The 12,125-nt window shown below is 43.3% G+C and overlaps 1 protein-coding gene across 2 annotated transcripts in view; it reads right to left on the bottom strand.

The window, feature by feature from the left end:
* The window catches only part of KLHL3 (kelch like family member 3), a 135,929-nt gene extending 125,696 nt beyond the window's left edge, over positions 1 to 10,233 (bottom strand). For both annotated transcript variants that reach the window (XM_049873707.1, XM_049873706.1), the window contains exon 1: positions 9,608 to 10,233. In XM_049873707.1, coding sequence (XP_049729664.1) covers positions 9,608 to 9,663 — 56 coding nt within the window. In that variant the 5' untranslated portion in view covers positions 9,664 to 10,233. The remainder of the gene's footprint in view (positions 1 to 9,607) is intronic.
* Between the last annotated feature and the right edge of the window lie 1,892 nt (positions 10,234 to 12,125).

The raw sequence follows: 12,125 nt of genomic DNA on the forward strand, positions 1-12,125 counted from the left end.
AGGAGCCATGAGGGTTATAAGCCAGATGCTCATTCAGAGCCCTCAGCTTCAATTTGTTTTATGCATTGAAGGTCCATGTAAGATTCCCTTTCAAAGGACTCTATAGCTCAAAAGCTGAAAAACCACCAGCCTACAGAATAGAGATGATTCTTGCCTACTATTAAAGGTCCTCCTTGACTTGGATCAAACCTAAATGCCAGTCTTATCTCTCATTTACTCAAATATTTACTGAGTACCTCTTAGATGAACCATCTACTGCAAATAGATTCCCCCTTCCTCTCCCTGTTTCATAATCTAAATACCTGTTCCTCAAGGGTCAGTTAAGTTTTGCTTCTTCTATGAAGCCCTCTAAATACTTCAATCCTAAGTGATGTCTTCTTTCCCTTAATTCCCCTAGTATTTCTGGCCTATAAATCGTTGACACATAGAACACTGCCCTGTGTTTGATTACTTTTTCATAGTACAAATCTAACCACAGTCCCCCTCCCCCCCCCCCCTCCCCGCCCGCAGCACTAGATTTGACATTCCTGGAGGAAAAGGACCATGTCTGAGGACTCTTTGTATGACTTAGCCTGCCCAGGATAAAGCAAGGCCCATCTCAGGCCCTCACTAATTATTTGTCACCAATGAACTCTAACCTAAAAACTTCATTTGTCCTTGCAAGTGACAGATTCTAAAATAGACTGGGATAGCCTGTCCCAACCACTGCCCCTACCCCCAACAATTAAAACAAAAGTAGGGTTGGCCTTCAAAGTTAAGTAATAAATCATAATGTATATAAAATATGAATTATAAATGTTATAAAAATATATAAGCTCTAAATACCAGGCCTTGTTCTCACATCACACCATCTCCAAAGCCTTTTCTCCTGCCCACACCTACCCTCTAAATTCTAGATCCACATATCCAATGCCTCACATGACTTCCCCTCCTAGATTTTGTACTCAATATATTCAAAACCGATGTTGTCTACCTTCCTTCAAGCTTAATCTTCTGTATTCTCTATCTCGGTGGCATAGGCAACCACCCACTCACCTATCTAAGCCAGAAACTGGAATGTCATCCTTGAAATCTTCTTCCTGCTGTCCTTCACATCTCTCACATACAGGTACCACTTTTATCAGTTCTGGCCTTTAATATCTCTTCATCCCATTCCCTTCTCACAGTTACTACTACCACAACCGCAGTGCAGGTCACCGTGGTCTCTTGCCTGGATTACTATAATAACTTTTTACCAGAATCCAGAGTGACCTTTACAGAATGTGAGTGTGATGGAGGCATGTTCTTGAAGCCTCTCACTGGTTCCTCACTAAATTCAGAATAAGTCTCAAAGACTTAGCCCAGCCATTCATAACCCAATAATTGCCCTACACACTTTTCATTACCATAGTATTAAAATACTTGCAATTGCCTAAATACACAGGCTCTTCTGCCTGGTGTGGCTTTGTCTGTGTGAAAAACATTTTCAATCTCTACCCACTCTTCATGTGTCTAGGTAGTTTCTACATGCCGTTCAGTCCTCTTCCAGAAGCCTTCCCCATTACTCTCCACTATCCACTAGATTAGGTTCCCCTCTTCTGTGTTCCCACAGGACTCTGTGCTTCCCTCTGTATTATAGTAATTACCTCTTACTTATCTGCCTCCCCTACTCAGCCTGTGGTTATAAATGTTTAAGAGTTGGTTGGGGACAGGAAGCCTTAATTTGTGGCATTTGCCAATTTCTCACCATCACAAATTTCAAACTACCAATGTGATACCACAGAAACATGTGGAGCTGGGTAAAGGTTTACAGCCACATTATATCATTTTATAGTATTTCCACCATATAGATATAAAACATAGCCTCAAAGGCAGAAATAATAGTAAAATAATTAGGAAGTGATGATTTTTGAGTATTTATTATATTTTAAAATATAATCCATTTATTTATGTTTATATAATTTAATTTTTAATATTGGCTGTGTTTAATAAATGGCTCACAAAATCCTGAAAAATTAACAATCAGCTCTTGCAATTAGGTAAATGTTGGCTCCAGCACATCACTGCCCCCACTAGGATGTGAGCTCCATGAGGTCCAGGATGGTGTCTTACTTCTGTCTGTATTCTTTGTCCCTGACACATAATAGGTTAACTAAATGGATGGATAAAAAAGTAAAGTGTAACTATTGACTATTACGTCTTTCCCTACTTCCCTTCATTAAAAATAATTATGGCTTTGTCTCCCTCAGCTTCCCTTCTCCCATTCTCTTCTTCCATCAACTTCTTTAGCCAGTCCAGTCCCCCATAATGATAATACAGAATCAGGAGAATGACAAGAAGAAAGAACCAACATCAACTAGAGAAGAGGAAGGAAAGGAAAAAGGGTTGCAGCTTACTGTGTCAGTTCTTAGACTCTTTGCGTTGCTGAGGAAAATTCAGGCAATGAGTGGAAATGAAGGGACACGAAAAAAGATGTCAGAAGAACATGAGACAAAAAAGCCTCTGCGCAGACTGAATGTGCATAAGTGTTTGGGGGATCTGACAAACGAGTAGCTACAGAGAATCCAGGGTATGACAGAATGGGGAGGAGAGGAAAGGGAACCTGAGAAATGCTTTTGAAGTTTATAGGCTATATCCCCTCTGAAAGTCTTCAAGGAAGTCAAATAAAATTCAGACAGCTATGAACTGTACTTCTTTAGAGTTGAATCCATACAGACACTGGACTGTATGGGGCCCTGGACTGTATGGGGTCCAAGCATATTACGTTCAAGCTACAGATGAGACAGAGTAAAGAGAGGCAAAGTCACCTAAACAAGGACAAATAACTTTGAGCCAGAGTACGACTATGGTGAATGCATTAAAATCCCTCAACAATGAAAGTGTCCTTTCGAAAGGGATAACCGAAATATACGAATCAGACTAAGAAAGGCTTTGGCTCAACCCATCTGTCTTAGTCATCTAGTGCTGCTATAGCAGAAATACCAAAAGTGGGCGGCTTTAACAAAGAGAAATTTATTCACTCAAAGCCTAGGAGTCTAAGAAGTCCGAATTCAGGATGCCAGCTCCAGGGAAAGGCTTTTTCTCTCTGTTGGCTGTAGGGGAAGGTCCTTGTCATCAATCCTCCCCTGGTCAAGGAGCTTCTCAGCACAGAGACCCCAGGTCCAAAGGGTGTGCTATTCTCCTGGCTCTCGTTTCTTGGTGGTATGAGGTCCCCATGTCTCTCTGCTTGCTTCTCTCTTTTATATCTCAAAAGAGATTGACTTAAAACACAACCTAATCTTGTAGATTGAGTCCTGCCTCATTAACATTAACTGCCTGTAACCCTGCCTAATTAACATCATAGAGGTAGGATTTACAACACATAGGAGAATCACATCAGATGACAAGATGGTGGACAACCACAAATGCTGGGAATCATGGCCTAGCCAAGGCAACACACGTTTTGGGGGGACACAATTCATAACACCATCCCACACTATCTAGGAAAGAAAATGATTTAATCATCAGACCTAGTCATTTGGTTCAGTCTCAGGTCACATCCCTACTTCGGAGCTTGACCATAACTCAGTCCCTACACCTCACTATGCAGCCTTTTGATCAATTTGGTCTCCCCCATGGTTTTCTTTCAGGGAGAAAGAAAGTGGTATCAGGACCTCAAGAATATCTTGTCAGTAATAGTTTTCACTGCAAATAAATAAACTGGCATTCTGACTGTTGAGCTTTAGGTTCTTGTGAATTCATTAGCATGGCTCTGCTTTTCCAAGTTGGGTGGCGCTTCCAAGTTAAGACAGGATTTCTGAACCTACAGGGCCCTGGGAAAACTAGAGATCTAGCAACCCTAAAGTTCAAGGCCAATATGACCAAATTTAGATTTCTACTTCCAGATTAATGAAGGACTTTGCACTTGAAGATGTCCAGGCAACAGGATTCAGGACTTAATGGCACAATCCTGCCATCAAGAGATACCATCTATACACAGGCTGCCACCGAGCCAGATACTTTTCATACTCTTTCAGTGGTATCACTTCAGGTCACAGCATCAGGCTGACTCGCTGGAATAGCCCACATGGACACAAAGAAGATACACATCAGTAAACTATAGCCTGACAATAACAGTTGACATTTACTGAAAGTTGACCACATGACAGCAACAGGTTTTTTGGTTACTTCCATTATCTCATTTTATCTTCAGAACAACCTGATGGGGTAGGTACTATCATCTCCTGAGGCACTGAGATAGAACTTGTTTGGAAGTCCCACATAGCTAGTCAGTGCAGAACTGGCACTCAAATCCCGTTCTATCTAACTCCAGGAGCGATGCTCTTAATAACAATATCCACTGACTTAGGATAATGTCTACAGATCATCAGGCCAAGGGGTACTCAATCCTTACCTCTCATGCCCAGGATTCTTCACTTTGTGGCCAAACTAGACCAAATTTGGGGAGGGGAGGGGGAATGAATGCTCTAGGGCCTGCAATATAGCCCTTCCTCATTCCACTGATTGTGGGAAACTGCAATGGTTATTGGAATCGATACCATTAATTGTACTAAATTTGGAATTTCCAATTTCATATAGGCCAATCACAATTTATGGAAGTCGGCTGACAGTTGTTGCCATCCCTACAAAGCGCTCCTTCATAAACAAGCTCAAGAACAAGTATGTTACTAATCACATTCCTAAGGGTCGGATTTACAGACTGCTTTGTTCAAAACCCCGAGGGCAAAAACTCTTAAGTGGGTTGTCTACAAATGTAAAAACCTAAGAAACACTTGAGCTCAGACAGAATTAGGCAAGAAGAGAGAAAGACTAAAAGAAAACACGCCCCTCATTATGTGGCGCTTTGGAAGCCAAGCTTATAGAGAGCTGAGCTCTTCCACGTGTATGGTTTTGATAGGTTACAGTAGACATTTATAAGTTCATAAAAGTCCAGGGAAGTCATGCTGAAACAGTCTGAAAATCCTTACATATTATAAAAAGTTACAGAATTCTAATTTAAGAGATATTGAACTTATTTAATATGAAAAATCTAAGAATAAACTATGTTTAAGTTATTTTTTTAACATAGTTTATTAATGTTCTGTTCAGTTTAACCTAGTTTTAGGATTCATCCAGAAATTTAAAGAAAAAAAAAATTAGGTCAGTTCTACTGTGGAAAATTTCATCAAATAAAGCACTTGCTTTAGAAAACTTATACACAAATGTTCTTGTCTGGATCTGTCTGATAATCTAAAACTTCGCAAGCGAAATCCTAAAAACCCAAATCTGGGTGTCAGGATATTAAGACATTTCTTTCACTGACTGTTTTTGCAGTTGGAAACCTTACTATATGCCAAAAAAGTATTTCCAAAATGGAAAATTTGGTTTCAATTATCATGGCTGAAATGCACATCTGCTTGAAGCAGCAGTGATGCCCAAAAATTTCTACAAAAGTTTCTACCCATGACTTCTAGGGGTGGGGGAGGACTAAGTGACTTTACAGTGGGAATAGAGAAAGTTTATGTTGCTCAACACTTGCACTTCCCTGGGTCTTGCCGGCATTTTACTTACCTGGTATTGCAAAACTCGGCATCAACTTCCCAGGTCATGTCTTCTTGAAAAATATGATCTACCTATTCCTGGATCAAAGGTGAAAAGATAAGCTCCTTTAGGCTCAGAAGCTACCTGAGATCCAGGAACAGGCTCTCCTCATTAAGGACAAGCCATTTATTTCCACTCGCTCCCTGTGGGGACTTCTCACACAAATTCACAGCATAGTACTGGGCACATGCTACCACTCTCAAGTAGAGGCATCCTTATGCTTCCAATGAAAAAACCACCACGACCACACTTTTAAGAAAAATGGACAACCATCTTCCCCTTTTTACGATGCTTCTTCCAAAATTTGTGCTTCTTTGCAACTCTTAGAGGTCTCCTGGAAGCTGGACCTCAAGTTTTATTTAAATCCATCCACATGGTTGATTCCCAGAACTGAAATAAAATCCTAATAGCAAGGGCACCTGTCGTTTTCAATGTCTACCTGCTCTACACACATACACACACACACATTTATAATTGTAGCTGAGAGCCAGAGACTCTTTCCCTTTACAAAACAGAAGACAAAGTCACCTTCCTCCAGCTACTAAAGTCACAGCAATTCTCCCACAGAGGGAACTGGAGAAGACTTAGCATCAGAAGGTCCAGTAGAGAGCTGGGGAGATAGGGTTAGCTCAAATTCACAAGTTCTTAAGATTTTGGCCTGAACGAAGGTAATATGAAGCTCATGGTTCCAAACCACTAAAACATGCCTCAGGGGTCTATAAAAAAAAGAGGAGTAAAGTAGATTTTGGTGAAACCTAGAAGAAGAAATGCCAAGCCCTCTATGGTTTCTTACTGTGAGGAGACAGTTTAGGAAAGAAGAATGATGGCCTGATAAGCTTGCCCTAATTTTCTCATGGGAATGGTCCCTCATAAACTGCTTGGGGTGATACATACCGGAAAACTCTAAAATATGCCTTGGTTAATATCCTAACAGTGGCTCATATGGTATGACAGGGCAATAGACACCGATGATAACAGCAGCTACCATTTACTAAGTGGTCAACTCCATGCCAGAAAAACTTTACTACGTGTTTTACACATATTATCTCATTTAATCTTCACAACTCTACGAGGTATAGGTAGTTACTAACCACCCCCCTTACCCAGAAGAGAAAAATTAGTTCTGAAAAACGGTGACACACTCAAGGTCATTCAGCTTATAAATAGATTCACTATTAGTTCTGTGTTACTCCAAAGACTGTGCTTTTAACTAATAGCCTTTCAAGGTAGAAGTTATTTTCATACCCTCGTGGCAAAAAAAAGAAAATTGCTCATTAGAAATTTCTTGACTTAAGATGTATAATGCTTAAAAACAGCCCCAATTAAGCCTTAGCAAGTTAAGTATGAAACAAGCACCAGATTCAGGATCCCTCCAGTCCCTGGAGTTTGGCCATGTGATCCTAGGCCAGTCATTTGGCTTCGCTGGCCCTAGGTTTCCTAGGGAACTTGTAAGACGAGACTACTTCCTCCCCCCACCCCATTCTGCCCCTACCTCAAAGCATTCCATAGGGTCAATTACCCATACTGAAATAATAAGGATGAATCTGTTTGCTAACGGTTTTCATCTCTTTTCTCACCAGCTTTCTTTTTAATTATCAGAGCAGTCCATAGAAGTTATCAGTTAATCACCAAATAATTATCCAGCACCTACTACATGTGCAGCCCCACAGTGGTCAATGAGGCATATTCAGAGGTACAAGGCATCATCTTTGCCTTTAAGGACCTGTTTCCAAGTTTGGGAGACTTGTAAGATATGTGAAACAAAAGCACAAAAAGATCTGGTAGGCCCATTACTCAGCATCCAACTATGAGATACAAATCAGAAGTACTGAAATAGGGAGGCACATCAGCCAGGACTAGAAAATCTGACTTTTCCAAGACAAAGTGGAATTTCAAGACACCCTTGATAGAGGGATAACTATTAGATTAGAGGAAGGGAAAGGCATTCCTGGCAAGAGGAACTCTAGGAGCTAAGGCTCTGGGGCTGGATGTAGTAGTATACTGGGCAAGAGCCTGCTAGAACTAAGAGGGGGTGTGGGTGAGCAGCGGGAATGGAGACAGGAGCCAGATTTCATAAGACTTGAATGTCTGGCACCATAAGCCGATCTTGGAGTGGGAACAAATGACAGTGAGCTGGGTGAACTGGTGAACACTGGAAACTGCTCGGTTTGAATTTCTTGTCCTGTCTCTGCCTCCAGCAGATGTACTTGGCTCCTAAGAGCTAACCAGCAGTAGAGGAAAAGCAAAAGAACATGTGCAATCAGGTGTTCTAAAGCCATCCTAGCTGAGAGGCACCAGGGTGCTGAAGAATGAGACAGCTCCTTGGGGATAGTGTTGTATTACATTTCTAAACATAGAAATGCTGTGCTCAAAAAATGCTTGAGAAGCAATACTTATATCACTTCTGGTCAGCTGCTGCCAGTCCCACAAGGGCCTTTCAGCCCCAATGAGCCATGAGTAAAGCAAATAGGCAGTCCAAAACCAAAAAGCAAACCTGTTGCCATTGAGTAGATTCCAACTCATAGTGAATCTATAGAACAGAGTAGAACTGCCCCCACAGAGTTTCCAGGGAGCAGCTGGTGGATTAGAACTGACGACCTCAAAAAGTCAGGAACCCTTTAAATCTCCATCACAACATCCCTACCCTTCTGCTAGTTACCAGACCAATAACAGAAGGTGAGGACACTGTCCACCTCTGCCCCAGGCTTAGGAACAGGACTTCAGATGATGGGCTGCCTGGCAGGCCACATGGAGTACAGCACTAAGCTCTTGTTGCAAAGAGCACCTGGGAGAGGTACGCCAGCAGCCCACTCAGTCTGAGCAGTCCCAGACTCTTCCTGCGGGAGTCATATCAACAAACACAATCCCTGGAGCTTCTTCAGACAGGGGAGAATATGACATCCAACAATCATGCCAGTTCTAATAAGGTCTAAAAAAGGTCTAGAGATGCTTAATTGCCTCACTCTTTCCCAGGAGATGCAGGAGTCAGGGGCAACCTACGCACAGGAAAGTGTTCATTGAGGTACTCTCCAGACAGTGTTGACTTAGTTGAATTATCATTTAACCACCCAGTTATTGTCTGCATCAAACAGGCATCTCTGATGCACCACTGTGGCCTGACCCTTCCCTGCAGTCTTCTCTCCTCAAGGAAAATGGCAAGCCTTGTTCCCTACCAGCCGCAGGCAGACCCACAAAATGAAGAGGCTAGCAATCAAGAGATGTTTTAGCCCATCATAGACAGACCTGCACTGATCACATTTTCACAATGCAAAAATCAGATCCTAAGAGAAGAGTTTGAAATGTATATATGCATATGCCTGCCAGGAAACAAACCGTGGATACTTAGATCCAGTTCAACCCAAATACTTAAAATTCCTTCAGCTGAGTCCTATCTCAGAAGAAGCCCCTAATAGGAACAAAAGTTCCTCTAAAATACACACCTTCTACTGCCATTCATAAACTTTTCAATACAAATGAAGCTCAATTCAGAGCAAGTGTCTTCTTAATGAGTTTCTCTCCCTCTTTCCTAAATGCGTGCGTGTACACAGGCACACTTCTAGGAAAGACACCAGCAAGACATGCGTGCTGAAAATTTCAGCACCTCACTGTGAAAACCCAAGCAGTCTATGCCAGGCCAGCCCCGCTCTGACATCAAAAACATCCCGCACCAAAGAAAAACCACCCCGGGAAAGGAGCCAGGAAAAGGAAACGCCTCCTTGAAGCAGCTTGAGAAAGGTAACCCTGATTCAGCCCATGCAGAAACTATTCCTCAACACTAGCCAGGAAGTCCCTTCTCTCAGGGTGCTCTGCTACCCAGCAAACCCATTCTTGCTTTTGCGGAAGCCAGCTCTCTGGAGAGTCAACCTCTGGAAAGGGTGGGCTTCGAAAGGGTGGGCTTGGAAAGGGGCTTCCCTACTCTGACTCTCCTGCCCCTTGGGATCCATCAGTGGCCAGGTCTTCCAACCCTGCCCGGCGAATGCAAACACAAAAGCTGACGGCTGCACCACGAACACACATTGACACACAACACACACGTACACACACATACCTTTCACCCTCCATTGTGCGAGGCCCAGCCGGGGTGGTAGCCGGTGAACTCTGCATGCGCCCGGGGACCCTGGTCCTGTTCCCTAGTCCTCCCGCTTCTCCTGGTTCTCCCAGCGCACCAGCGGAGGATCTGATCAGCGACAGTGATTCAGCATGGCTGCAACTGAAACCTCCTCCCTCTCGATTCTCCTTCCTCTGACTTACTCGCGGCAGCTTTCTACCGCAGCAGCAGCAGCAGCAGGAGCAGGAGCAGCAGCAGGAGCAGGAGCAGGAGCAGCAGGAGCAGCAGCAGCAGAAAATGTCTTACCCAGAGCTCCCTGCAGCCCTTTCAGCTGCTAAAAGCAGCAACCCACTTGCTCCCCCTCCCCCGCAGGCTTGCAGCTCCTCGGTCTCCTAGGAACCGCGGCAGTTCCAGCTAACCGAGTGCGGTGCCACTTTTCCAGCTGCCTCCGCATCTGCCTGGGCATCCCCAGACCAGCCAACTGACCAGCCCCAGGGGCTCCCACCTCCTGCGCCTAAGCCGCAAAGACGCAGGCAGTTCCTCACTAGCCGGAGAAATATTGGCCCCCGCCCCCTCCCCTGCTCCATAGCCTATGAGTCTGTCAGCCTAGCCAGATTGCTGGGATGAGGAGGCCCCTCTGTGGCTTGCGGTGGAGTTTATCCACCTGGCGAAATTCACCGAGGGTCACAGGTCATGTTCTAATTCCTCCTCCCAAAATCCACAGTAGCTTTGAGAGTCTGCTAGATGGAGGGAAGTTAGGGAAAAGAGCCTGATAGAACTGAGAACACAGAATTTAGAAAAAGGGAGTTGGTAGAAATAGGTGAAACTGATACACACCCTGTTTGACCACACGAGACCAAAAACTACTGCAGGAAAACCACAGCAATGAATACTGCATATATGTACCTCCCTAGGCCACACTGAAAGGCCAAAGATTTCACAGCACAATGAAAAACCCCAAAATATCTTTCCTTGAGTCTGCCGTATTGACATTTGACTTAAGCTGTGGCTCAGACTGCAGCTAAAGATCTCTCACACACCCTGCACTCTCCAGCTACTGAGCCTGAACTCAGGCTAACTTAACTCCTCCTGCCTGGGATTACCTCTCCAATCCCAGAACCCTGGTTTTCTCAGGGAGGCCAGCTCCTATCCCATCTCCTAATCAAACCTTCCCTGATCGTACCAACAACAACCAATCACCTTCAAAATAGCCACAATATGTACTGTCCTCACTGCTCACACCTGATACATTGTCTTGAGTAATTATTTTTTCATGTATCTTCTTTCTCAAACTAAAGCATAATCTTATGAAAGGCAAGGGGCCAGTCTGTGTCTCCCAGCCACATCCAAGAGGCTTAGAGGAAACTGGTGCTATTAGCCACTGGTGACTGATTAAATACGCCACAAAAACTGGTTCGGAAGCTTCCCTGATGCCTCAGAAAAATCAGACAGGTGCATCTCTGTTCTGGGAACCTTTGGTGGGGTTCCGCACTACTATTACCTAGCTGAGTAAGACTTTCAACAATTCGTTTCCCCACTCTGGACCGCAGTCCCTCATCCATAAAATAGGATCGGACTAGACAATCTCTAGAATCCCTTTCAGCTTCAAATTCATGATTCTAAAAATGTTTTCAAGATTCCATTTTTCTTCTCATTAATCTTTAAGATTGTTTAAGAAAGAAATTTTTATTGGACTCTATAATGTTATATAGAGCTTCAGTGAAGATAACATGATATATGTGAAAGTGTGAGAAACTCTCAGTAAATCTATTATTGTTGTTATAATTTTGACGTGTTAAAATTCGTTCATTGTCCCAATGCCCTGAAACCAGGGGCACAAGGGGGAAAGGAGGAGCAGATATTGAGATCATAGAAACTAAGAGTAATTTAAACTTTATTCACCCTTCAGAACTTGGGTGTTATGCTCAAAGATGAACTTTCCTAACACCTCAGTGTCCTCTTAGTTGAGGCCATTACCCAAAGTCACTCTTTCTCAAGTGAGAAGAGGCCTGGGTAATTTTATTTACACCCTACAACCCTGTATCACCACGTCTTCCTTTCACAACAATACCCCTCATATCTTTCTCCTTCTCTGTCCCTTCCTCCTCTAATCAAAATATCTACTCCAGATATTTCCTCTTGAGGTGAATCACAGGGACCAGGAGAAGCTGAACTTCACAAATAAGGAAACAGAATCCCACAACCCGTGCCAGAGTACAGACATGCACCAGGAAGACAACTGGGTGATTCATAAAAAGAACATAGAATGAGTCCCCCTTTGCATATGCCTTTTTTCTCGACATGACAGGAAAGGGGGAAAAGACCACATCCAACAAACCAGAAAGAAAGAAAAATGACCAGAAAAGGAAATATTTAAGGACTGGGCATATCCAGGCTTCAATATACAACTATTGAGAGCTAGTGTAAGAATCACAGAATTCCTTTTGCAACCTACTTTTGCAGCGATAACCAGTGTCACTACAATTCATGACTACCACCTGCACACTTTATTCACTGC

Source organism: Elephas maximus, chromosome 2 (assembly GCF_024166365.1).
Source record: "Elephas maximus indicus isolate mEleMax1 chromosome 2, mEleMax1 primary haplotype, whole genome shotgun sequence".
Classification (NCBI taxonomy): domain Eukaryota; kingdom Metazoa; phylum Chordata; class Mammalia; order Proboscidea; family Elephantidae; genus Elephas; species Elephas maximus.